Source organism: Oncorhynchus nerka, linkage group LG4 (genome assembly GCF_034236695.1).
Source record: "Oncorhynchus nerka isolate Pitt River linkage group LG4, Oner_Uvic_2.0, whole genome shotgun sequence".
Taxonomy (NCBI): domain Eukaryota; kingdom Metazoa; phylum Chordata; class Actinopteri; order Salmoniformes; family Salmonidae; genus Oncorhynchus; species Oncorhynchus nerka.
In genome coordinates, this window is record NC_088399.1 from 17,278,958 (window position 1) to 17,306,311 (window position 27,354).

Consider the following 27,354-nt stretch of genomic DNA (forward strand, 5'->3'; position numbering starts at 1 on the left):
CACACTAGGTGGCATTGGGGTGTATTCATTACACCTATTCTGTTGCAAAAGTTCTGCAACAGAAAACGTTTACTCCAAACGAAAACGTTTTCCAACGAAAACCAGAGTTTCCATTGGACAAATTCAAGTACGTCCCTCATCGGTTCGTTTGGTTATTTAAAATGTTAAACGGCTTCCGTTGCAAGACATAATTAATACACCCATAATGACGTTAAATCAAAATGGCGGTAGTAACGGCTGCTTTGAATTTTATACCCGCTTCATGTTGAGGTTTACTCGTAAATATTGATATAAATTAAAAGGGAATACCATTTCAGGATGGATTCCGTCGTTGGAGATGATCAGACGCTTCCCTTTGACATCAATGGAAGGTACGCGATTTGCCTGCCAATAACGTTAAATCTACCTCGCTAGCATTTCTAGCTAACGTCATTCAACTAAAGTTAGTTCAAAATTGGTGTTGATAAAACGTTATTATCTTACTATGGTTAAAGCTACCTAGCTCAAGTGGTCTGTGGTATTTGTTTGACTGGTAAGACAATAGGGCTGCAACTAATAGCTAGCGTTAGTTTCCCACGTATTTTAACTCACTTGACTTTGCACAAGCTAGCTAACGTGTTTCCGTTAACTTAGTTGTTACAAATCTTATGGTTGCTGGTTATCTGGCTAGTAACGCTAGTTAGCCTCGGTTGTTGCCACTGTCATTAACATCCATTCAAACCAAATATTCTAAACAATACTACTAAATAGCTAGTCAAATGACCACCCGGACTGCCTGCTGACTATGCACACAGGAATCTGACACCCCAACATGTGCATACTGACGACTCACAACATATGATGCTGCTACGGTCTTATCTTTCCTGTTACCTAGTCACTTTACATAGCTAGCTACCTCAATTTCTACTTCGTTATTCCTCGTGTCATTTATTTTTAACTGCATTGTTGGAAATTAACCCGCAAGTAAGCATTTCACTAATGGTCTACACCTGTTGTCTGTTATTAATAGATAGTTAATGTTAACTAACTTAACAACCAAGGCAGTTGATTATTGTGAATTCGCATAACTAACTAACCCCTACGTTCCTATGCTGTCCCTTGACAAGTCACGTTCATTTGTAGTGACGAGATCCAATACGTCTCCTCTGACGCGAATGTATAATTAAATTGAATCAGAACTTACTCTACCTGTTGTCCGCTAATTTGGACTTTTTGTGGGTTTAAATTAGACAACATATCCACAGGAAAGTATTTTTAAAACGAGTTAAACACTGGTCTCTGTGTGGCTATCACGATTTGTTTGCTAATCACCTGAAGCACGTGCACAAGACGGAAGAACATGCACGCGCACTGACCAGTGTTTTCCGGTTCCATGTGCTGTGGTGCGCCGCCAAGGCAAAATAATTGCCGCCAGGCAACAATAATTAAAAAAATGGAACATTAAATATTTCTGCTTAGGCGCACTTTGAAGATGGTAGAACTGTCCACGTTTACTTTTCCTGGTCAAACAAAACGACTAATTCATAGAAAAATCGGAAAACCCCATAATAGAATAGATTATCTATTTACCCGAATCGGCGTGTGTGTTCTATGCAAGATAAATATTCCTCTCGTTGCCTATTCTAGTTATGTGAGCCATAGGGAGGAAAAAATGGATTCTGACAGTCAATGCACAACAGTTCTTGCAATCGCCAGAACAGCAGTTTTAATGGCCTTTGTTAAAAAAAGGGATTCCAGCTTTCGATTCTTACTTTATTTTTCAACTCCTAAATCTGCACGAACTGAACCATTTTAAACGGAGTTTTTAGCAGTAGCATGGTTATGCACTTTACAGCTTTGCAATTAGCAGTAAGTGCATAGGGGAGAATGGGGCTAAACGTAACACATGTCAATTGTTGGGTAACTTGGGGTACAATGCCACTCTACCTCAAAATAACTTGTATAAAACATAATATTTTTAGTTGATCATGAGTAGTGGCAACCAGGGAAAGTGTTGAGGGGGGAGGGTGGGTCATGAAGTGGTATCTCTGAGAAGTAAAGGCGTATTACCCTGGTTGGCAAGTTACTCTTAACAGGTAGGCATTATACATACATTATATTCACTGTGTTTATGCATGGTTTTTGGGACATAAAGTTTATCTCTAGGATAACTATACTTAAATAAAAATAAATGAAATAAATGTATTAGGCTCTAGTCTATGGATTTCACAGGACTGGGCAGGGTCGCAGCCGTGGGTGGGCCTGGGAGGGCATAAGCCTACACTTGGGAGCCAGGCCGAGCCAATCAGAATTAGTTTTTGCCCACAAAAGGGCTTTATTACAGACAGAAATATTAGATTATCAGGCAGGTGAAGAAGCCAGATGTGGAGGTCCTGGGCTGGTGTGGTTACATGTGATTGTGAGGCTGGTTGGACATATTGACAAATTCTCTAAAATGACTTTGGAGGCAGCTTATGGTAGAAAAACACTGTATTCTCTGGCAACAGCTTTGGTGGACATTCCTGCATGTCAATTGTGTTTACATCCCTGTTAGTGTGCATTTCTCCTTTGCCAAGATAGTGCATCCACCTGACAAGAAGCTGATTAAACAGCATGATCATCACACAAGTGCACCTTGTGCTGAGGACAATAAAAGGCCACAAAAATGTGTAGTTGTGTCACAGATGTCTCAAGTAGAGGTTGACCGATTTTATGATTTTTCAACGCCGATACCGAGTTTTGGAGGACCAAAAAAGCTGATGCCGATAAATCGGCCAATTTTTAAAAATGTATTTATTTGTAATAATGACAGTTATAACAATACTGACTGAAGACTTATTTTGTCATTTTAAAAATAATAATTTGTTGTTGAATTTTAACCCTCCGATACACAACCTAACCAAGCCGCACTGCTTCTTAACACAGCGCGCATCCAACCCAGAAGCCAGCCGCACCAATGTGTCGGAGGAAACACAGTGCACCTGGCAACCTTGGTTAGCGTGCACTGCACCCGGCCCGCCACAGGAGTCACTGGTGCGCGATGAGACAAGGATATCCCTACCGGCCAAGCCCTCCCTAACCCGGACGACGCTAGGCAAATTGTGCGTCTCCCCACGGACCTCCCGGTCGCGGCCGGTTGCGACAGAGCCTCTGGTGGCACAGCTGGCGCTGCAGTACAGCGCCCTTAACCACTGCGCCACCTGGGAGGACCCGTGAACACTTATTTTAACTTAATATAATACATCAATAAAATCAATTTAGCCTCAAATAAATAATGAAACATGTTCAATTTGGTTTAAATAATGCAAAAACAAAGTGTTGGAGAAGAAAGTAAAAGTGCAATATGTGCCATGTAAAAAAAGCTAACGTTTAAGTTCCTTGCTCAGAACATGAGAACATATGAAAGCTGGTGGTTCCTTTTAACATGAGTCTTCAATATTCCCAGGTAAGAAGTTTTATGTTGTTATAGGACTATTTCTCTCTATACCATTTGTATTTCATATACCTTTGACTATTGAATGTTCTTATAGGCACTTTAGTATTGCTAGTGTAACAGTATAGCTTCCGTCCCTCTCCTCGCTCCTACCTGGGCTCGAACCAGGAACACATCGACAACAGCCACCCTCGAAGCATCGTTACCTATCGCTCCACAAAAGCCGCGGCGCTTGCAGAGCAAGGGGAACAACTACTTCAAGGTCTCAGAGCGAGTGACGTCACCGATTGAACCGCTATTAGCGTGCACCCCGCTAATTAGCTAGCCATTTCACATCAGTTACACCAGCCTAATCTCTGGAGTTGATAGGCTTGAAGTCATAAACACTACAATGCTTGAAGCACAGCAAAGAGCTGCTGGCAAATGCACAAAAGTGCTGTTTGAATGAATGCTTACGAGCCTGCTGCTGCCTACCACCGCTCAGACTGCTCTATCAGATATCAAATCATAGACTTAGTTATAACATAATAACACACAGAAATACAAGCCATAGGTCATTAATATGGTCAAATCCGGAAACTATAATTTCAAAAACAAAATGTTTATTCTTTCAGTGAAATACGGAACCGTTCCGTATTTTATCTAACGGGTGGCATCCCTAAGTCTAAATTTTTCTGTTACATTGCACAACCTTCAATGTTATGTCATAATTATGTGCAATTCTGGAAAATTAATTACGGTCTTTGTTCGGAATAAATGGTCTTCACACAGTTCGCAACGAGCCAGGCGGCCCAAACTGCTGCATATACCCTGACTGCTTGCACGGAACGCAAGAGAAGTGACACAATTTCCCTAGTTATTCATGTTAGCAGGCAATATTTACTAAATATGCAGGTTTAAAAATATATACTTGTGTATTGATTTTAAGGAAAGGCATTGATGTTTATGGTTAGGTACACATTGGTGCAACGACAGTGCCTTTTTTTGCAAATGCGCTTGTTAAATCATCACTAGTTTGGCGAAGTAGGCTGTGATTCGATGCGAAATTAAATGGCACCTCATCGATTATATGCAACGCAGGACAAGCTAGATTTACATTTACATTTAAGTCATTTAGCAGACGCTCTTATCCAGAGCGACTTACAAATTGGTGCTTTCACCTTATGACATCCAGTGGAACAGCCACTTTACAATAGTGCATCTAGGTCTTTTAAGGGGGGGGGGAGAAGGATTACTTTATCCTATCCTAGGTATTCCTTAAAGAGGTGGGGTTTCAGGTGTCTCCGGAAGGTGGTGATTGACTCCGCTGTCCTGGCGTCAATCACCACCTTCCGGAGACACCTGAAACCCCTAGATGAACTAGTAATATTATCAACAATGTGTATTAAACTAGTGATTATGTTAAGATTGATTGTTTTTTTATAAGATGAGTTTAATGCTAGCTAGTAACTTACCTTGGCTTCTTGCTGCACTCGGTACCAGGCAGTCAGCCTGCCATACAGTCTCCTCGTGGAGTGCAATGTAATCGCCCGCAATCGGTGTCCAAAAATGCAGATTACCGATTGTTATGAAAACTTGAAATCGGCCCTAAATAATCGGCCGTTCCGATTAATCGGTCGACCTCTAGTTTTGAGGGAGTGTGCAATTGGCATGCTGACTGCAGAATTCTACACCAGAGCTATTATATTATAGTCAACATTCTGGCTTGGGTAGAGAACATTTCCAAACAAATGTATGACGTTAACCTCCGACTGTTACAAGAGGTATCAGTCTGTCAGGCAAACTAGCCCATTTGTTCTTTCATATTTAGCTGCACTAGCTAGCTCTATTGAGTACAGTTGGTCATGGATTTACTGGCACGGTCATGTGGTTTATTGCTGTCTGCGCTTGTGATACTAGTCTATTTTTAAACACTACGGATGATGACTTCACATGTGGCTGAGTCGTTCCCTGTCACAACAAATCAGCAAAATCTAATCATTTTCGGAGAGTCCACGTGAAAAGCGGAAACCACGCATGTGTTTGTGAAATTGCTTCTTCCTTGCAACTATGTAATGTTTAGGCTAGCCAATATGGATATTTTTTTCTTCCTGTATGCTTGCCATGAAGTGAGTCACCATCTAATATTGGTAGGTGAGCCTCTCATTTTACCCCATTGTAAGCTAGAGAGAGTCTAGTTGTAGATTAACCTACTTGTTTTGTTTTAGTTGTAATTTGTTGGACATATTGCTATCCTTAGACTCCTGGCCAAGGTTAAAATAGTAGCTGCGTGAGCGTCGATGTGTTCCAGAGAATTGTTTAACTATGTATCCCACCAATAAATAAGGTGGGTGCGTGTGTTGAATGGGATCATCCAGGTGGTAAGTCTCCACAGTAGTTCAAGACATAAGCAACAGGAGTGGTGTAAATGACTTCATTCTGAAACCTGACTCATTTAAATCAGCCATTAAAAAGTGCAATTTGGTTACTCCAGAGCAAAGATCTCTACAACTATTCTTACTCGTTATGTAATATTAGGCTTTGTAACTGGTATTGGAATGCTAAACAGGAAAATGAAAATGTACAAAGAGGAAGTCGATGTTTACTGGCCACCTCATTCCGGCTCATAGTACGCTGAGTTGAAGAGTTGGCATGTGTCAAGTCATTGGTACTGTTACTCTACAATGCTTTGTTTTCATAGACACTGAGCTATAACTGTGTACATGTCACACACACCTATCACACAGTGAACAAGACGACATCATAGCTATATCCTATGCCAGCCCGTTAGTCCTCCTACTTTTGGTAAGCACTGACTTTGTGGTTAAATAGTGCTCAGTGACAGGCAAAGGCTGGGTCTGTCTGTGTGGTGATTCCTGCCAGTGTTGTCATATCAAAACTGAACCATCCTGTTAATATCTGGGTCTGTTCTCTGCTGTGGTGTTGTCCCTGAGTTGTTTGCGTCATTGCTGCTGTGACTGAGTTTGTGAGTGCCCTGTGGTTAATACTTGTAATTTGTCTGTCTTATTCAAACCTGTTGACAAGTATTATACAATCTTGCTCCTGGGCAGTAGGCACCCAGGATGAGTAGACCATACCACTGCTGTGGACATGAGTTTTTGCTGGGCTCTGGGATCAGCGCCACTGCCAGGGGAAGAGAGGGAAGGAAGTCATACACAGCTGGTCATATTGTTAGAGCCAAAAGTCAGGGCAGCTTAAATGGCTGAGAGAGTGTAGACATGTTAACAGTGGATTAGACATGGTTTCTCTCTCTGAATTGTTGGGTAATATTCACTTGGGTTAGGAAGGCCTGAGAGATGTTGGTGCTGATTGTAGGGGCAGCTATCTTAATATTGGTTAGTTGTGAGCTTAGCTTAGTGGTAGCAAAGCTTCCCCATCACTGGCTTTGACAGCACTGTTTTCATCGCAATCTTATTATTTCCCCAATGTCATCAGCCTTGTCCAGATGTGTGCATTGTGTTGCGTGTCTGACTGTGTGACTCCACGGTGTTCCCTTCTTGTCTGAGCGATGTTTGGCTGAGCAGGTCCACAGTAGCTGTTTGTTTAGCAATGAAAGCCCTCTTAAGTCTGTACCCTGTGCTCTGGACCTGAGAGTCAGCCTTCCATTGGCACATGGTCTTCTCCAGTCCAGTCTACTCTGCGTGGCACACTGAGGAATAACCTAAACAGTGACCTGGGAGAGAAGCATTGCACTGTCATAATGAATCACAAGAACCAGAGACTAATTCTCCTGCTATTTATGGAGCTTCCTTAGGGGCTAGGGAACAGGCGAGCCAAGCATGAGTAATGCCTAAACTACATCAGGACATTTTTTTGTATTTGTATTTTTTAAATCTTTTTGCAGTGTATTTGATTGTACAATTTTGCATTGGCTGTGCTAGAGAGGAGGATTTCTGTAGTTTTGATTGTGGTATTGACTGATACTTTGGCTGTGTGTTACAGCCTATTACCTACAATGTTGAGTTCACATGTTGGATCCAGACTCAGATTGGCTGTTTGTTTCTTTCCCTAATGGATTCATTTTTGTCTCCAGCTGTAGCATGTCCAAACTCCCAGACTCCATAGACGTCGGGGATTTCTCCATGGACAACATGACAGGTACAGTACGTGCTTCCGTGTGCTCCTCTAGGGTACCACTACCTAGGTTACCTACCCTTGAGTGTTGTGACTTTGAGAGTGAGAGAATACTACCCCTAAATGGTTTCACCATCCGCTTGATTTTGTATGGAGTTATTTTCTGTTGAACAAACAATCACAGAGTATGTGCAGAGCAACTTGCTTTTACAATCAATAGATTTACTGACTCCAGGTACGAATCTGCATTTTCTTTTTTGCCAGCTGATCCAGACACCTTTTTAGCAGGGCATTCCGTGTCAGGCTCAGCTGTGCTAAACTTCTAGGTAACCAGACACCTGAGACAATTATAGCGTCTCTTTGCAGCCTGTAGCTGACACGCCACCGTGACTCCAAGCTGCAGACTGGACTCTTCTCTGGGACGCTTAACTACCCAACTGAATATGAGATTGAACATGTCCGCTGGTAATTTTTGAGAAGCAAAATAAACTGTAAAACTGAAGAGTGATAGTTACCATGTTAAGCAGTGGGGCTGTGATCAGGTTATTAGTGTAGTATAAAAATGTGCTGTTGATTTATTTAGTGTTATATGAGCAGTGGTGGAGTCAGTCAGTCAGTCTGGTTGGCTTGGCTCACTGGAGTGCTAAACGGTGCAGCTTTCCAAGATAACACTCAGTCTATTTCACCTCTGATCTGTGTGTGAGTGTGCTTATCATCACTATGATTTACCCTGGTGTTTTTCAGAATAAAAGCTTGGTACTGTACCAAAGGTTTTAAGATGAACTATGTCATTATCATATGAATAGAACGGGCTTGAAAGCTCTAACCCTGGCAATTGACTGGCAAATTCATGGGTACACTTGCAATGGCTGCCTGGTATTGGGACTCAATAATTTCCAGGGTATTTTGGAATGTTCTGTCAACTGATTGTTAATGTAGAATATTAATTCAAATGATGCTAACTGATATCGCTCATGCAGTGGAATGTATTTTTTGTCATGTAAGTTAAGCTGACTCAACCAATTACAGCACAGGGTGCACTTCCTTCCTCCTTTTACTTCATGGCATGAGTACACTCAAAATGGCTGCCAGTTCACCCATTATGCCATCATTGACTTGAACGTAGACAACCTTTCTATTCATTCTTATTTCTATGGTCATTACTGTATGTGAACTGAACTAATGTCAATTCTCCCGCTTGTTCTTTTACAGCCCCTACGTTTCCAGATAAGATGTCCCCCGTCAAGACCGCTCTCACCCTAAAAGACTACGAGAATGTGAGGAATTTTCATCACTTCAATCCCTTTTATGGAGATTTTTTTCTGCCTTACCTGACAAGGTCTCCAACCATTGTAGATACAATTTCAAGAGGGCTGTTCATGTGTCAGGATCCCAAATGGCTCAGCGGTCTAAGGCACTGCATCTAAGTGCTAGTGGTGTCACTACAGACCCTGGTTCAATTCCAGGCTGTATCACAACTGGCCGTAATTGGGAGTCCCAAAGGGTGGCGCACAATTGGCCCAGCATCTTTAAGGTTTGGCCGGTGAAGGCCGTCTTTGTAAATAAGAATTTGCTCTTAACTGACTTGCCAAGTTAAATAAAAAGGATCCTCTGAGACTCTAACCAGCATTGTCTCAAACTAGTTATTTATCCTAATATGTTCCATTTAAAATGGTAATCATTTCATGGTAAACCATTGAATGGAAATACAGACCACTGCAGCATGCATTGTAGGCCTTATCCCAGTATCAGCGACAGACATGTCGGATATTATGGTTTTTAATAAGCCTGATCCAGTGTTTAGCCAAACGAAGGAGAAGACGACAACCACTTAGCCTTGTTCCAAGCATGGGGGGGGGGGCCTACAGTAGGGGAAGCCTGCTGAAATTCAGTGCTTTACTCCGATTTCTCTTTTCTCGCTATGCTTGATGATTAGATGTTGGTAGAGTGGTCATCTGGACTCCATCTCCTGCTCCAGATGTGTGCAGTTAAAGGCCCTGTAGCACAGTGATGCACAGTCTGCCGAAGCTGAATACCTCTCCCCTTTCCCAGACCACAAAAACTGTCTCAAACATGGCTTATTACACTACCCCCACCCCCCCGTCCTCTTTCTCTCTTTCTGTCTCTCTGTGTGTGTGCTTCTCTACTGGACCATGTGAAATGACTGCTTTTTCTCCGGGGATAAATTGCTCAGCTGCTATGTTATTTTGACCTCATTTACTGTATTTGCAGTAGCCTTGTTATAGACTGTATAGGCAGTTATACATAGGATGGTTATAGAATGGTCTGATTTTCAAGAAGGTAGTAGCTTTAATGGTCATAACTTTTAGTTTTCATTGTCCGTCAGTGTCTCCTTTTCTAATCAAATGAAGTCCGAGGTTACATAAGTCTGTATTTATTTTCTTCTCCTTCTATTCTCAGCAAATCATGACTCTGAAGAAGGAGAACTTCAACCTGAAGCTGCGTATTTACTTCATGGAGGAGCGCATGCAGCAGAAATGCGACGACTCCACAGAGGACATATACAAAACGGTGTGTGTGTAGAGGGGTGTGTGGTCATGTGTTACGTCATTCACACCCGTCATGATGCCATGATAATGTAATATGTGACTCATATAATATAATAATATAATATTTCATTCATAATTAGGAACGATGACCACATGGCCCCAGCAGCCATGAATACAACAGGCCATTGTTCCACCTAGGGCTGTGCGGTATACTGTATTTTATTATCAAATCAAAATCAAATCAAATTTATTTATATAGCCCTTCGTACATCAGCTGATATCTCAAAGTGCTGTACAGAAACCCAGCCTAAAACCCCAAACAGCAAGCAATGCAGGTGTAGAAGCACGGTGGCTAGGAAAAACTCCCTAGAAAGGCCGAAACCTAGAGAGGAACCCGGCTATGTGGGGTGGCCAGTCCTCTTCTGGCTGTGCCGGGTGGAGATTATAACAGAACATGGCCAAGATGTTCAAATGTTCATAAATGACCAGCATGGTCGTATAATAATAAGGCAGAACAGTTGAAACTGGAGCAGCAGCACGGCCAGGTGGACTGGGGACAGCAAGGAGTCATCATGTCAGGTAGTCCTGGGGCATGGTCCTAGGGCTCAGGTCCTCCGAGAGAGAGAAAGAAAGAGAGAAGGAGAGAATTAGAGAACGCACACTTAGATTCACACAGGACACCGAATAGGACAGGAGAAGTACTCCAGATATAACAAACTGACCCTAGCCCCCCAACACATAAACTACTGCAGCATAAATACTGGAGGCTGAGACAGGAGGGGTCAGGAGACACTGTGGCCCCATCCGAGGACACCCCCGGACAGGGCCAAACAGGAAGGATATAACCCCACCCACTTTGCCAAAGCACAGCCCCCACACCACTAGAGGGATATCTTCAACCACCAACTTACCATCCTGAGACAAGGCTGAGTATAGCCCACAAAGATCTCCGCCATGGCACAACCCAAGGGGGGGCGCCAACCCAGACAGGATGACCACATCAGTGAATCAACCCACTCAGGTGACGCACCCCTTCCAGGGACGGCATGAGAGAGCCCCAGTAAGCCAGTGACTCAGCCCCTGTAATAGGATTAGAGGCAGAGAATCCCAGTGGAAAGAGGGGAACCGGCCAGGCAGAGACGGCAAGGGCGGTTCGTTGCTCCAGAGCCTTTCCGTTCACCTTCCCACTCCTGGGCCAGACTACACTCAATCATATGACCCACTGAAGAGATGAGTCTTCAGTAAAGACTTAAATGTTGAGACCGAGTTTGCGTCTCTGACATGGGTAGGCAGACCGTTCCATAAAAATGGAGCTCTATAGGAGAAAGCCCTGCCTCCAGCTGTTTGCTTAGAAATTCTAGGGACAATTAGGAGGCCTGCGTCGCAAAACCTTGAAATCAGCCCTTGCTTTGACAGGAAGCCAGTGTAGAGAGGCTAGCACTGGAGTAATATGATCAAATTATTTGGTTCTAGTCAGGATTCTAGCAGCCGTATTTAGCACCAACTGAAGTTTAATTAGTGCTTTATCCGGGTAGCCGGAAAGTAGAGCATTGCAGTAGTCTAACCTAGAAGTGACAAAAGCATGGATACATTTTTCTGCGTCATTTTTGGACAGAAAGTTTCTGATTTTTGCAATGTTACGTAGATGGAAAAAAGCTGTCCTTGAAATGGTCTTGATATGTTCTTCAAAAGAGTAACGCCGAGGTCCTTCACAGTTTTATTTGAGACGACTGTACAACCATTAAGATTAATTGTCAGATTCAACAGAAGATCTCTTTGTTTCTTGGGACCTAGAACAAGCATCTCTGTTTTGTCCGAGTTTAAAAATAGAAAGTTTGCAGCCATCCACTTCCTTATGTCTGAAACACATGCTTCTAGCAAGGGCAATTTTGGGGCTTCACCATGTTTCATTGAAATGTACAGCTGTGTGTCATCCGCATAGCAGTGAAAGTTAACATTATGTTTTCGAATAACATCCCCAAGAGGTAAAATATATAGTGAAAACAATAGTGGTCCTAAAACGGAACCTTGAGGAACACCGAAATTTGCAGTTGATTTGTCAGAGGACAAACCATTCACAGAGACAAACTGATATCTTTCCGACAGATAAGATCTAAACCAGGCCAGAACATGTCCGTGTAGACCAATTTGGGTTTCCAATCTCTCCAAAAGAATGTGGTGATCGATGGTATCAAAAGCAGCACTAAGGTCTAGGAGCACGAGGACAGATGCAGAGCCTCGGTCCGATGCCATTAAAAGGTCATTTACCACCTTCACAAGTGCCGTCTCAGTGCTATGATGGGGTCTAAAACCAGACTGAAGCATTTCGTATACATTGTTTGTCTTCAGGAAGGCAGTAAGTTGCTGCGCAACAGCCTTTTCTAAAAATTTTTAGAGGAATGGAAGTTTCGATATAGGCCGATAGTTTTTTATATTTTCTGGATCAAGGTTTGGCTTTTTCAAGAGAGGCTTTATTACTGCCACTTTTAGTGAGTTTGGTACACATCCGGTGGATAGAGAGCCGTTTATTATGTTCAACATAGGAGGGCCAAGCACAGGAAGCAGCTCTTTCAGTAGTTTAGTTGGAATAGGGTCCAGTATGCAGCTTGAAGGTTTAGAGGCCATGATTATTTTCATCATTGTGTCAAGAGATATAGTACTAAAACACTTGAGCGTCTCTCTTGATCCTAGGTCCTGGGAGAGTTGTGCAGACTCAGGACAACTGAGCTTTGAAGGAATACGCAGATTTAAAGAGGAGTCCGTAATTTGCTTTCTAATAATCATAATATTTTCCTCAAAGAAGTTCATGAATTTATCACTGCTAAAGTGAAAGTCATCCTCTCTTGGGGAATGCTGCTTTTTAGTTAGCTTTGCGACAGTATCAAAAAGGAATTTCGGATTGTTCTTATTTTCCTCAATTAAGTTAGAAAAATAGGATGATCGAGCAGCAGTAAGGGCTCTTCGGTACTGCACGGTACTGTCTTTCCAAGCTAGTCGGAAGACTTCCAGTTTGGTGTGGCGCCATTTCCGTTCCAATTTTCTGGAAGCTTGCTTCAGAGCTCGGGTATTTTCTGTGTACCAGGGAGCTAGTTTCTTATGAGAAATGTTTTTAGTTTTTAGGGGTGCAACTGCATCTAGGGTATTGCGCAAGGTTACATTGAGTTCCTCAGCTAGGTGGTTAACTGATTTTTGTCCTCTGGCATCCTTGGGTAGACAGAGGGAGTCTGGAAGGACATCAAGGAATCTTTGTGTTGTCTGTGAATTTATAGCACGACTTTTGATGTTCCTTGGTTGGGGTCTGAGCAGATTATTTGTTGCAATTGCAAACGTAATAAAAGAGTGGTCCGATAGTCCAGGATTATGAGGAAAAACATTAAGATCCACAACATTTATTCCATGGGACAAAACTAGGTCCAGCGTATGACTGTGACAGTGAGTGGGTCCAGAGACATGTTGGACAAAACCCACTGAGTCGATGATGGCTCCGAAAGCCTTTTGGAGTGGGTCTGTGGACTTTTCCATGTGAATATTAAAGTCACCAAAGATTAGAATATTATCTGCTATGACTACAAGGTCCGATAGCAATTCAGGGAATTCAGTGAGGAACGCTGTATATGGCCCAGGAGGCCTGTAAACAGTAGCTATAATAAGGGATTGAGTAGGCTGCATAGATTTCATGACTAGAAGCTCAAAAGACGAAAACGTCTTATTATATACCGTTATATACCGGTATTGATGTATGGACTGGTTTGAGTTTTTACTTTACCCTCTATAATGGTATTTCAATGTTTGGTTTGTTAAATGTGATCCGGAACTTAACAAATCCGCTTATTTGGTCCATTTTTTTTTAGTTTACTCTGTTTGATACTTTAGTCATCTCTCTCTCTCTCCTCCTGCATGCCACTAAACACACCAAGCCATTCCCTCTGTCACTCAAGGAGAGATTAGTTGCTCGACCACGGAGTTACAAGCCATTCCCCCTGTCACTCAAGGAGAGATTAGTTGCTCGACCACGGAGTTACAAGCCATTCCCCCTGTCACTCGACCACGGAGTTACAAGCACTTTCTTCCTGTTCACTCTGCATGGTCAGGTGGATGCAACAAGATGTTGGTGACATGCTGCTTTCCACAAGCATTCTAGAATTACACTATTAGTTTATTTTACTGTCTGCAAACTACTGTCTGCTAGTTAGTCTTAGCAAGTTGTTGCTAAAATAATTTGTTAGCCGCTAATGCTAATCACTAGTTAGCTGGCTATTTAGCTTGATAAATGTAATACGAGTCAGCAAACCTAGCTAGCTAATACTGCCTGGTACCAATGCTGGTGTAGGCCTAGATAAGCATGTTTGTGCAACGGTATCTTATCAGAGAGGAATAGGTGAAGCATGAATATTTTGGCTAGCTAGCTACATGAAGTAAGAAAACAACATGTAATGTAACATCTAATTAGGGCCCCATGGAAACACTGACTCAAATGAGCTTTATTTCTACAGCACATTTCAAACATGGAATGTGCTTTACAGAAAAAACTAATAAACAAAAAAAACAAAAGCTGAAATATTTACTATAAAACAACTAAAGAACAACACAAACTAAACAACTAAAGTTCCCTAAGGAAAAGCAAAGATAAAAAATATGTTTTAAGATCTCTCTTTAATATATCCACGGTGTCTGCCCCCCCTCAGGTTCTCTAACAGGCTGTTCCAGAGGCTGGGGCATAAAGGCTGCCTTGCCATGCCTCTTGGTCCTAGACTTTGTGCCAGAGGACTTGAGGGACCTACTGGGTACATCACTTAAAAGCATGTCTGACATGTATTGGTGTGCACAATTGTGGATTGTTTAAAAAAACGATAGAATAATCTCCAAATTAATTCTTAAACTCATAGGCAGCCCGTGCAGAGACCTTAAAATCGGTGTAATGTGTGCTCTTTGTCTGGTCCTGGTCAGTACCTGTGCTTAAGCATTCTGAATGTTTTGCAGTTGACCAATGGCTTTCTTGGGCAGACAAGACAGGAGAGCATTACAGTAGTCAAGCCTGCTTGTAATCAAAGCATGGCAGTGTTTCAGGTGGGAAAAAGCTATTTTGGTCACATTCCTAATGTGTCATTCAAAATTTAGTTCAGGATCTAAAATCATTTTTTAACATGGTGTTTTGTCTTTATTGCCCGTGAATTCAAATGTGCAGCTAGATTGACGCTCTCTGATCAACACTGGTTCCTACCCTGTCAATAATTCCTCCGTGATATATTCATTTGTTGTCGTGTCAAACAACAATGTATTCAAGGTGCTGCCCACCAGTGGAGGCTGCTGAAGGAAGGATGGCTGCTTTTTCTCCGGGGATATGAATAGAGTCATGAATAATTGCTGGAACGGAGCAAATGGAATGGCATCAAACACAAGGAAACCATGTGTCTTGACATATTTGATACCATTCCACTTACTCCGCTCATTCCACTTACCAAAAGGCTGTCCTCTCCAATTAAAGTGCCACCAACCTCCTGTGCTGCCCACTATATTTCATCTATAGAATTAGAATAGTCATTATATATCATAACTCCAACAGTTCACAAATGAACTAGGCCTAGATTTTTTTGCCTCATCATACTGCGTGGCACAGTGTCGAAATGATAATAAAAGTGCAGGAAAATGCTGGCCATTACTTTTGTTTGGAGTTGGATTGATCAGTATAAGTGGAGAAAGCCTATAATGTGTGTGTTGCCACCCTGGGGTCATGAACTACTTGGAAAGCATATTTTAGAAATTTTTATTATTATTCCAAAACATAAAATGTCGTCAAAAATGTGAAAAATATTGACATGATATTTTGTCCATATCTTCCAGCCCGAGTTCCACCCAAAAACACAGCTAACCCCCACCAGAGTTTGGTCTGAGATCAGTGGGCTAAATGTAAGACACCAGGTTCTCCAAAGGATTTTTAAACAAGGTGGTGCTGCTGCTGCGTACGGCAGTGGGAGACCCACAAGGTGGTGCTGCTGCTGCGTACGGCAGTGGGAGACCCACAAGGTGGTGCTGCTGCTGCGTACGGCAGTGGGAGACCCACAAGGTGGTGCTGCTGCTGCGTACGGCAGTGGGAGACCCACAAGGTGGAGCAGCGCCACTCTTATATTCTTTGGAGAGAACCCTAAGACATGGTAGATGAGTATTTAGTAAAGTAGTGAGACTAGCCCACTGATCTCAGACCAGTCTCACTACTTTACTAAATGCACAACTGACATATCTCACATTTAGTCTACTGATCTCAGAGACAAGTCTGTTGTCTTCGTCATAGAAACATATTGTCTTAATTTATTTCTGTATTCTATTTTTACGATGATCCGCCTGTTATTGAGTACACACCTACTCATTGTTACGATATGAACACATAGCTTCCAGTGCCAAAGCGAATTACATTGTTGAAGTATGCAGTTGAGGACCATACTCAACATATTCTCAGACCATACTTGGAGTGCTTTAGGAACCACTCCAAACAAAATACAATGCAGGAATTAACTATTGGAGCTAAGCTACGGTGTGCCAGGTTTTTTCATGTAAAATATCTGTGTTAAAGTGAATGGAATTTGACTGAATGATTGTCCTCCTCAGAACATTGAGCTGAAGGTGGAGGTGGAGTCTATGAAGAGAGATCTGGCAGAGAAGCATGAGCTACTGGTGTCTGCATCGTGAGTACAGCCTACTGATACTGTTTGAGTACTGACTACTGATGCTACTGACTACTGATGCTATCTCTGTGAGTACCGACTACTGACGCCATCGGTCTGTGAGTACCGACTACTGACGCCATCGGTCTGCGAGTACAGACTGCGGCTGACGCCATCGGTCTGCGAGTACAGACTGCGGCTGACGCCATCGGTCTGCGAGTACAGACTGCGGCTGACGCCATCGGTCTGCGAGTACAGACTGCGGCTGGCGCCATCGGTCTGCGAGTACAGACTGCGGCTGGCGCCATCGGTCTGCGAGTACAGACTGCGGCTGGCGCCATCGGTCTGCGAGTACAGACTGCGGCTGGCGCCATCGGTCTGCGAGTACAGACTGCGGCTGGCGCCATCGGTCTGCGAGTACAGACTGCGGCTGGCGCCATCGGTCTGCGAGTACAGACTGCGGCTGACGCCATCGGTCTGCGAGTACAGACTGCGGCTGACGCCATCGGTCATCAATAGTCCTGACTCACTTTTCACTCTTTGATTAATCACTAGTTCATTAGTTGGTAAACATTGACTGTCATTGATCCAAGTGTGTGTTAGGGGGCCAGTTGTGTATTTTTGCCCTTTACTTGTCAAATAACTTTAGTTTATTCTGTCAAATATTGAAAATCCAAATAATAAATAAATAAACTTTGATCACTCCTGTCTTGTTATCAGGAAAGCGTTGGAGAGCCTGGCAGGTAGAGAGTCTGGTGACTCCCTGCGTGTGAGAGAGCGAGCCCACAGAGAGATGGATGCACTCCGAGACACTCTCAACAAGCGCATCGCTGAGCTGGAGCAGGTGAGCACTGGGCTACGGCATTACTGCACTAATATGAACACTGAATACAGAGCACCTTAATTTGGGAGGACGGGCTTGTGGTAATGGCGGAACCAGCGGAATGGTATCAAATATATCAAACACATGGTTTCCATTTGCTCCGTTCCAGCCATTATTATGAGCCGTCCTCCCCTCAGCAGCCTCCACTGGTCTTACCATGTATCTAAGAGACTTTAGTCAAAGTTAGGTGGTAATGAAAAGGCACATGATTGGAAAAGGTCAGTGACTAGTCTTGGAACATTCCCATCAATTTTCTCTTCCATGTCAGGGTCTGAGAGCGGCCGAGAAGGAAGTCGACAAGATGGCCGCCATTGCTGAACAGGAGAAGGTGAGAAGCATTGGTATGGAGAAGCAGCTCTTGACCCTGGGCCCGTCGGGAACCTTCACCCCCATCCATGTTCCCAGCCACGACCTGCAGCAGGCTCTACAGGAGAAAAACGGGTAAGGACCGATACAAAGGGGTTTTTCAACAAAGTGTAAAATCTAGGCTGTGTCCGAAATGGCTCCCTATTCCCTATATGGTGCCGTTCAAAAGTAGTTCACTATATAGGGAATAGGGTTCCATTTCAATTGCAGCCCATGTACTTTTAATTTCATATCTGCTGTGATATTCTACACTGACACCAACCTGTTGATCATGGAGAAATTAGATGATTATGTAGCTCTGATGTACTCTGTCTCTTCCATTTCACCTGCCTTGAGTATGAAACCTAATACTTTTGTGTTATCCAATGGCACCTAAATGTAAGGACAATATGTCTTTTGTTTATAATGGGGATAAATGTTTTGATAATGTAAACATAACGTATCCTACTTTTTGTCCCTCCAGTGTCATAGATCAACTGAGGATATCTGTGATGAACCAGGAAGCTGTGATCCAACAACTACAAAGTACTGGCAAAGACCACGGGACGGACACACCAACCACAGAGCACACCCTACAACTCTCTGCTCTCATTGGCCAGAAAGACCAGGAACTGCAGACTCTGAGGGCTGAGCTGGGCCGTGAGAAGGACAGGATGGAGAAGGACCATCAGGTGTTTTTTCTTTCTTTCTTGATTTCTGTCGCCATATTACCTAACGCATATCAGCTTAATATCTCAATCTACCAACTTTACCCTCTTACATCATGTGATGACAGACCACCCCGGAATCTATGATTCCTTCCCATCCAGTATTGCCTAGGCTCCTTCTCGACCGTATTGGAGGAAAAAGCCCAAGGTCCATTCCCTCCTGCTCCAGTGCATTTTGAGAACAAAGTGAGGAGAGAGTGCCAGGAATCAAGAAAATATGTATTGAGAAGGAGCCAGACTCTCAGAACAAGTGCCTAAGGGGGTATGAGCCGGTTGAGGTAGTTTCTGGATGGGGCCATAGGGAAGATCTAAATAATGCATACCCCTCGCATCTTCTTCCTCATTGGATGAGAAAGCCAGTGGTCTCTCCCCTCTGACCTTTTCCTCCAATGGGTTTTGAGGAGGAGACAGGACGTGGGGACATCTTCCAATAGTGTCTGACAGTGCATACACTAATGCGTTTTAGACTTCTCTGACCTCTGAGTGTCCAACTAGAGTGTACTTGCTTGTGATTGTCTGTTTTGTTGGGTTGTATGACACTCCTTTTGTTGTCTAATTCTGTGGCGTCTCTTTTATTTTAGTGACAGGTCACGGTGTGCCCACCAGGCATTAGCTACCCTCTCTTAGCTGTCTCCTGCATTCATGTAATTCAAGTGTATGCACACTCACACACATGTCCTCTGGCCATATCTCTCTGTGTGCGACATGGAACAGACACAATCTGTCAGGCGGTTAGACTCTGAATCTGCTCCATGAGAGGAAATGCATTCTGAAATTGTCTATTGTGTTGCCCTTTTTACGTCTGTATACCTCCTCTTATGTTCTTTACAGTGCTGTTGGTTTCTGTTGGTTTCTCTGTGTCTGTTCTGCTTTGTTGTGGCAGGCAAGAGCTTTGTGGTTTATAGAAGTTGCCATCAACAGAGGAAGCTGACGTCATTGGTTCCCCAGGGAGAGAAGTAGAGTTGTCAGATGTCTGTTCTATTCTTCTCAACCATTTGCAAGCTAACACTATAATCTACTGCTAGAATCTGTCTACTTTATTAACCTAAATGATGTAAAATGATTGGGATGTATGGTTGTCTTAACTAGCTACAATAAGTTGAATGCACTGACTGTCAGTCGCGCTGGATAAGAGCGTCTGCTAAATTACCTAAATCAAATGTTATTTGTTGCATACGCATGTTTAGCAGATGTCATTGCGAGTGTAATTAGATGCTTGTGTTCCTAGCTCCAACAGTGCAGTAATATCTAACTAAATGCTTGTGTTCCTAGCTCCAACAGTGCAGTAATATCTAACTAAATGCTTGTGTTCCTAGCTCCAACAGTGCAGTAATATCTAACTAAATGCTTGTGTTCCTAGCTCCAACAGTGCAGTAATATCTAACTAAATGCTTGTGTTCCTGGCTCCAACAGTGCAGTAATATCTAACTAAATGCTTGTGTTCCTAGCTCCAACAGTGCAGTAATATCTAACTAAATGCTTGTGTTCCTAGCTCCAACAGTGCAGTAATATCTAACTAAATGCTTGTGTTTCTAGCTCCAACAGTGCAGTAATATCTAACTAAATGCTTGTGTTTCTAGCTCCAACAGTGCAGTAATATCTAACTAAATGCTTGTGTTCCTGGCTCCAACAGTGCAGTAATATCTAACTAAATGCTTGTGTTCCTAGCTCCAACAGTGCAGTAATATCTAACTAAATGCTTGTGTTCCTAGCTCCAACAGTGCAGTAATATCTAACTAAATGCTTGTGTTCCTGGCTCCAACAGTGCAGTAATATCTAACAATACATAATATGCACAAATCCAAAGTAAAATAATGGAATTAAGAAATATATTAGGATGCGCAATGTTGGAATCTGGAGATTAAGTGTCATGTATTGTCAGTATGGGGATAGAATATATATACTATATCTGAAGAATACGTGGATAGTGTATGTACAGCAATGGTTGAATAGTATGGACTTGACTACTGCTGGGTAAAACCGTATGTGAACGTTGTTAAAGTGACCAGTGTTCCACATCTATGTACATGGGGCCTCTAAGGTGCAGGGATGAGTAACCGGGTGGCATCTGAATTAATTTTCCCCCCATCATTAGCCTAGGTGTGTGGAAAGACTAATATTGTACATTTATGAGGAGGAAATTAGTCCTGATAAAGCTTTCCTGTTTCACTGACTCACCCAATGATGCACAGCTCACTCAACGGTGATGGCTGATGCGCTCGTGCCAGGAGCCTCTCTCTCTTATTATTTTTTACTTTGTAAACAATACTGTTCGATCAATAGGCCTATTTGCAAGTTGATAACATATTTGGTAGCCTACAGACAGATTAGTCTTCTTCTTTCCATTTGCTTTCCAACCGGTGTTTTCCCACGATTGCATATGAAATATTGCGAAAGGCCTGTTTTGGCTGCATGCCGTTCGCTGACAGATTTGCCTTGCGTTCCCAGCTGTAGGCATGTCTTGTGATTGGACTACACACCATCCACAGCTAGGCTATGAAGAAGAAAAAGCTATTGATCCTCTGTGGCTAAATTATAGGCCTACTCCTGATGTAGTATTCCAAATTATTACATTTCTTTTCCCGAACGGAAAGCAGTAATTCTGTAACTTTTGACAATTTGTATTTCAATTTATCAGAGGAGTTGCGGCACCTGCAGCACCCTTCCCGCCGCTATGATTCTATAAGGAAATAGATGAAGTGCAACGCTGGAGAGATCAGTTGCGGGCTCATGTCTATTAGAGCGGAGAGGGATCCTAGAAAGTTAATATCATTCTAGACTACAATGTTGTGCAAACCATAAACCCGGGTCAGCCCAACACTAATCAGGTGTTGGAATGTGAAAATAATTGATATTCTATTTTTTTTTAGGGAGCAGGAGAATTACAGAGGAGGCTAAATTGAATGACCTGTGATTAGAATTTTTACATTGCATATGGTGAATACTTTTTCGTGCCACGAGAGGTACCGCCTCCTGGCAAATGGGTTGCGGAACGAAACAGTCCAAAATTGAGAGGTGCCAGATCCAGTTCCGTCAGGATCCGGCTCAAATTAAGTACTGTTGATAGCAGATCAAAAGATGGATTTCATCTGCAAGATGGACAAATATAGTATTATTATTTTGTCCTGTCAGACAGTAGGGGAAGCTGTCAGTGCCCATTTTTCCTCCGCTCTCTTGGCCCAGGTTTCTGTGTTAATACAGGATTAGTATCCCGGCAGGAGAGAGTTGCCCTTAGGGTTATTTATGGACTAACTTTATATTAAAAACCACAACCCCTATAGCTTTCTATTGGATTCTGTCTGGGCTGTCTGTCAGATTACATGGTGTAAAAGGGGTAAAGCTGGGTAAAAGGAGTCCAGTCTCTGGGTTGTTAGGTCAGTAGTGTGTATCAGAGAGCCACACACACGTAGAGGTCTAAGGGGCCAGGCAGTTCATCACTGTAGCTCTATCATGTTTTCTGAGGTGAGGCAGGTGGTGGCATTGAGGACCAGGTGAGGCCATCTCTTAATCTTAAATCAGATTTACCTTAGCCTTGCCAAGGAGACCAACACACCTTAACCAGCCCCTGGTCAATGTCACCTCACCTGTGTAGATTTAGAGCCCGCCCAGGCCCTGCTGTCCTTGTTGGGGCAGCCAGGATGAGTAGATAGTCCTGGGTTCAGATGGGGCTGGATTACGAGGCCAGCAGTCAGCCGTAACACAGGAGATCACCGCGGGTCCAGTCCAGGGGATTTGGTCTGATTGAATGTGTGGGACAGCGGAGGAGGGATTAGAAGATGGGGCTTAACGCTTACGCTGCTCTCACCAGGAAGAGCTTTGTCAGTCTCTCCTCTTCAATCAGAGCGGGAGAGTCTGCTGTATGCCATGGCTGGCAGACTGACGACCATGGGAAAGCGGAGAGTTTTTTGTGTTTAGGATCTGTAAGGAGCATTTTTGAGTGTTGGACTGAACTGTGAGTTTACTGCACTGTTCCTGTCACAGAAATGGAGAGAGTATTTTCTCTGTGCCATGGCTGGCAAGCTGACGACTGCGGGAGATTGGAGTGTTTATACACAGAGCCTATCTGAGTGCGTTTCTCTGTTGGACCGAACCATCATCTCTAGTCATCACCATGAAGGACCCATGCCGCGTATGCAGATTACGCCTCATTGGCAGCCAGTGCCGCTGGATCTTCAACCCGTCAGGCAAACGGCAGCTTCAGGTCATCCTGTCCCACGTGCTGGGGCGCCTGGTCGACCGCGACCCCGACGGCCAAGCATCAGAGTTCCTGTGCGGCAAGTGCGTGTTCACGCTGGAGCGCATAGTGCAGTGCGACGTACAGATCGGCAGGCTGCAGGAGGAGCATGCTGCCCAAGTGCAGCGGTTGCAGCAGGAAAGAGAGAATCTGAAGCAGTGTGTGGCCCACGTCTATGGACGCCACAACCCCCTGCCGGAGAGGCCCGACGTGGGGGAGGTGAGCACCATTATGACCCCCCTCTGGAGGTCCTCTAAAGGTGGAAGTCCCGATGAGTGCGGGGGAGATCAGTTTACGTCAGAAGGGCAGAGGAAGGAAGATGGAGGGGATGGGCGGGTGAGGCGCTCTGTGAGTATGGACCTCCTGGGTGGTCCAGTGGGAGCCGCAGGTCGGTCAAGCTCAGCCCACAGGAGGGTGCAGTCTGGTGGGGATCCCTGCCCGGAGAAGAACTCTGGGCTCCGCTCCCGGAGCATGATGTACCAGGACCTGGTCTACCGCAAAGGAACCCTCTCATCCCCCAGTTCCAGGTTCCGCTCAGCCTCGCTTCAGTCCCTGAACCCTGACCACCCTCATCAGACAGAACCCCTGGGCCCCCTGTCACAGAGACCCTGCAGAGAGTCAAAGATATCAGTGAGTGAATGCTCTCCTTCAGTGGGCCATACTACCACCAGAAACCAGAGAGGGCATTCCCCAGCCCAGCCTCCCATCTCCGACCTGCTGCAGCTGCTGCGCTCCATCCCCAGACAACCAATCCCAGGGACCCCCGGGAGCCGCATCCCCGTTCTGCGGAGGAAGCCCATGGTGGGACAGCCACTCCCCCCTGGAGCCCGACGCAGACGGAGAGAGGCTGAGTGGAAGTCGCTCCAGGACCTCACAGAGGAGTTTAATGATGGTTACATTCCTCTCAGAGCTGAGGTAGTCCAGTCCTCTCACCTCAGACCGATCCTCTGTAGAGAACTTGGAAGGCCATGGAAATGTAGCTTTAGACTGAATTTGGATAATTATTTGACTAAAAATGATCTACCAGTTGTGAGGTTGGATATCGTCGCAGTAAAAGCATCCATTTTTGTTAATGGGAAATAAAGTATACGTGAATAAATGTATGAATAAAATGGATTCACAGGTGTTCTCTGCCCCTGTGGCAGTTTTCCCTTCCCCTTTGATGTCCTATTTTCCTTTCTTAGCCAACTCATTCTCTTTGACTAATTTCCCAGAATTCTGTTTCCCTTCCCCTTTGATGTCCTATTTTCCTTTCTTAGCCAACTCATTCTCTTTGACTAATTTCCCAGAATTATGTTTCCCTTCCCCTTTGATGTCCTATTTTCCTTTCTTAGCCAACTCATTCTCTTTGACTAATTTCCCAGAATTCTGTTTCCCTTCCCCTTTGATGTCCTATTTTCCTTTCTTAGCCAACTCATTCTCTTTGACTAATTTCCCAGAATTCTGTTTCCCTTCCCCTTTGATGTCCTATTTTCCTTTCTTAGCCAACTCATTCTCTTTGACTAATTTCCCAGAAGTCTGTTTTTCCTTCCCCTTTGATGTCCTATTTTCCTTTCTTAGCCAACTCATTCTCTTTGACTAATTTCCCAGAATTCTGTTTCCCTTCCCCAGGGTTTCACTGAGCAGCTGAATGAGGTGAGCAGGCTGGAGACAGCCCAGAGGCAGCTGAATGAGGAGATGAACCAGTTCAGAGCAATGAACCAGAACCTCTCCAAGACCCTGGAGGACATCCAGAATAACAACAAGGTGATTTGGGGGGAGGGAAGAAAATGGGTAGCAAATAGTTTTTGTTATTTGATAAATATATTTATTAGAGGTCGATCAATTAATCGCAATAGCCAATTTTAATTAGGGCCGATTTCAAGTTTTCATAACAAACCGATTTTGCCGTTTTAAAATATTTTTTACACCTTTATTTAACTAGGCAAGTCAGTTAAGAACACATTCTTATTTTCAATGACAGCCAAGGAACAGTGGGTTAACTGCCTTGTTCAGGGGCAGAACGACAGATTTTTACCTTGTAAGCTCGGGGATTCGATCTTGCAAACATACGGTTAACTAGTCCAACGCTCTAACCACCTGCCTTACATTGCACTCCACGAGGAGCCTGCCTGTTACGCGAATGCAGTAAGAAGCCAAGGTAAGTTGCTAGCTAGCATTAAACTTATCTTATAAAAATCAATCAATCAATCATAATCACTAGTTAACTACACATGGTTGATGATATTACTAGTTTATCTAGCGTGTCCTGCGTTGCATATAATCGATGCAGTGCACATTTGCGAAAAATAACTGTCGTTGCTCCAATGTGTACCTAACCATAAACATCAATGCCTTTCTTAAAATCAATACACAGAAGTATATATTTTAAACCTGCATATTTAGTTAATATTGCCTGCTAACATGAATTTCTTATAACTAGGGAAATTGTGTCACTTCTCTTGCAATAGAATCACGGTATATGCAGCAGTTTGGGCCGCCTGGCTCGTTGCGAAGTGTGTGAAGACTATTTCTTCCTAAAAAAGACAGCCAACTTTGCCAAACGGGGGATGATTTAACAAAAGCGCATTTGCGAAAAAAGTACAATCGTTGCACGACTGTACCTAACCATAAACATCAATGCCTTTCTTAAAATCAATACACAGAAGTATATATTTTTAAACTTGCATATTTAGCTAAAAGAAATCCAGGTTTGCAGGCAATATTAACCTGGTGAAATTGTGTCACTTTTCTTGCGTTCATTGCACGCAGAGTCAGGGTAGGGTATATGCAACAGTTTGGGCCGCCTGGCTCATTGCGAACTAATTTGCCAGAATTTTACGTAAGTATGACATAACATTGAAGGTTGTACAATGTAGCAGCAATATTTAGACTTAGGGATGCCACCCGTTAGATAAAATACAGAACGGTTCCGTATTTCACTGAAAGAATAAACGTTTTGTTTTCGAAATGATAGTTTACGGATTCGACCATATTAATGACCTAAGCCTCGTGTTTCTGTGTGTTATTATAATTAAGTCAATGATTTGATATCTGATAGAGCAGTCTGAGCGGTGGTAGGCACCAGCAGGCTCATAAGCATTCATTCAAACAGCACTTTCGTGCGTTTTCCAGCAGCTCTTCGCTGTGCTTCAAGAATTGCGCTGTTTATGACTTCAAGCCTAACAACTCCCGAGATTAGGCTGGTGTAACCGATGTGAAATGGCTAGCTAGTTAGCGGTGTCCGCGCTAATAGCGTTTCAAACATCATTTGCTCTGAGACTTGGAGTAATTGTTCCCCTTGCTCTGCATGGGTAACGCTGCTTTGAGGGTGGCTGTTGTTGAGGTGTTCCTGGTTCGAGCCCAGGTAGGAGCGAGGAGAGGGACGGAAGCTATACTGTTACACTGGCAATACTCAAGTGCCTATAAAAACATCCAATAGTCAAAGGTTAATGAAATACAAATGGTATAGAGAGAAATAGTCCTATAATTCCTATAATAACTACAACCTAAAACTTCTTACCTGGGAATATTGAAGACTCATGTTAAAAGGAACCACCGGCTTTCATATGTTCTCATGTTCTGAGCAAGGAACTAAAACGTTAGCCTTTTTACATAGCACATATTGCACTTTCTTCTCCAACACTTTGTTTTTGCATTATTTAAACCAAATTGAACATGTTTCATTATTTATTTGAGGCTAAATTGATTTTATTGATGTATTATATTAAGTTAATTCAGTTTTGTTATTGTCATTATTATAAATAAATAAAATTGTATTGGCTTTTTTTGGTCCTCCAATAATCAGTATCGATATCGGCGTTGAAAAATCATAATCGGTCGACCTCATCTATATATATATCTATATATACTGCTCAAAAAAATAAAGGGAACACTAAAATAACACATCCTAGATCTGAATGAATGAAATATTCTTATTGAATACTTTTTTCTTTACATAGTTGAATGTGCTGACAACAAAATCACACAAAAATTATCAATGGAAATCAAATTTATCAACCCATGCAGGTCTGGATTTGGAGTCACACTCAAAATTAAAGTGGAAAACTACACTACAGGCTGATCCAACTTTGATGTAATGTCCTTAAAACAAGTCAAAATGAAGCTCAGTAGTGTGTGTGTGTGTGTGGCCTCCACGTGCCTGTATGACCTCCCTACAATGCCTGGGCATGCTCCTGATGAGGTGGCGGATGGTCTCCTGAGGGATCTCCTCCCAGACCTGGACTAAAGCATCCGCCAACTCCTGGACAGTCTGTGGTGCAACGTGGCGTTGGTGGATGGAACGAGACATGATGTCCCAGATGTGCTCAATTGGGGAACGGGCGGGCCAGTCCATAGCATCAATGCCTTCCTCTTGCAGGAACTGCTGACACACTCCAGCCACATGAGGTCTAGCATTGTCTTGCATTAGGAGGAACCCAGGGCCAACCGCACCAGCATATGGTCTCACAAGGGGTCTGAGGATCTCATCTCGGTACCTAATGGCAGTCAGGCTACCTCTGGCGAGCA

At 43.4% G+C, this 27,354-nt stretch overlaps 1 protein-coding gene across 7 annotated transcripts in view; it reads left to right on the forward strand.

Annotated features, from left to right (window-relative positions):
• Nucleotides 1–212: 212 nt before the first annotated feature.
• cdk5rap2 (CDK5 regulatory subunit associated protein 2) overlaps nucleotides 213–27,354 on the forward strand; it is a 73,335-nt gene continuing 46,193 nt past the window's right edge. For 4 of the 7 annotated variants that reach the window (XM_029644012.2, XM_029644014.2, XM_029644013.2 and 1 more), the window contains exons 1-2: nucleotides 22,458–23,760; nucleotides 24,457–24,591. In XM_029644012.2, the coding sequence (XP_029499872.2) occupies nucleotides 22,723–23,760; nucleotides 24,457–24,591 (1,173 nt within the window). In that variant the 5' untranslated portion in view covers nucleotides 22,458–22,722. Of the gene's footprint in view, nucleotides 372–5,393; nucleotides 5,542–7,445; nucleotides 7,511–7,926; nucleotides 7,952–8,698; nucleotides 8,764–9,907; nucleotides 10,019–16,599; nucleotides 16,677–17,375; nucleotides 17,500–17,806; nucleotides 17,980–18,367; nucleotides 18,576–22,457; nucleotides 23,761–24,456; nucleotides 24,592–27,354 lie in introns of those variants that run through there. The other 3 variants (XM_029644015.2, XM_029644017.2, XM_029644018.2) reach the window with 3 other exon arrangements.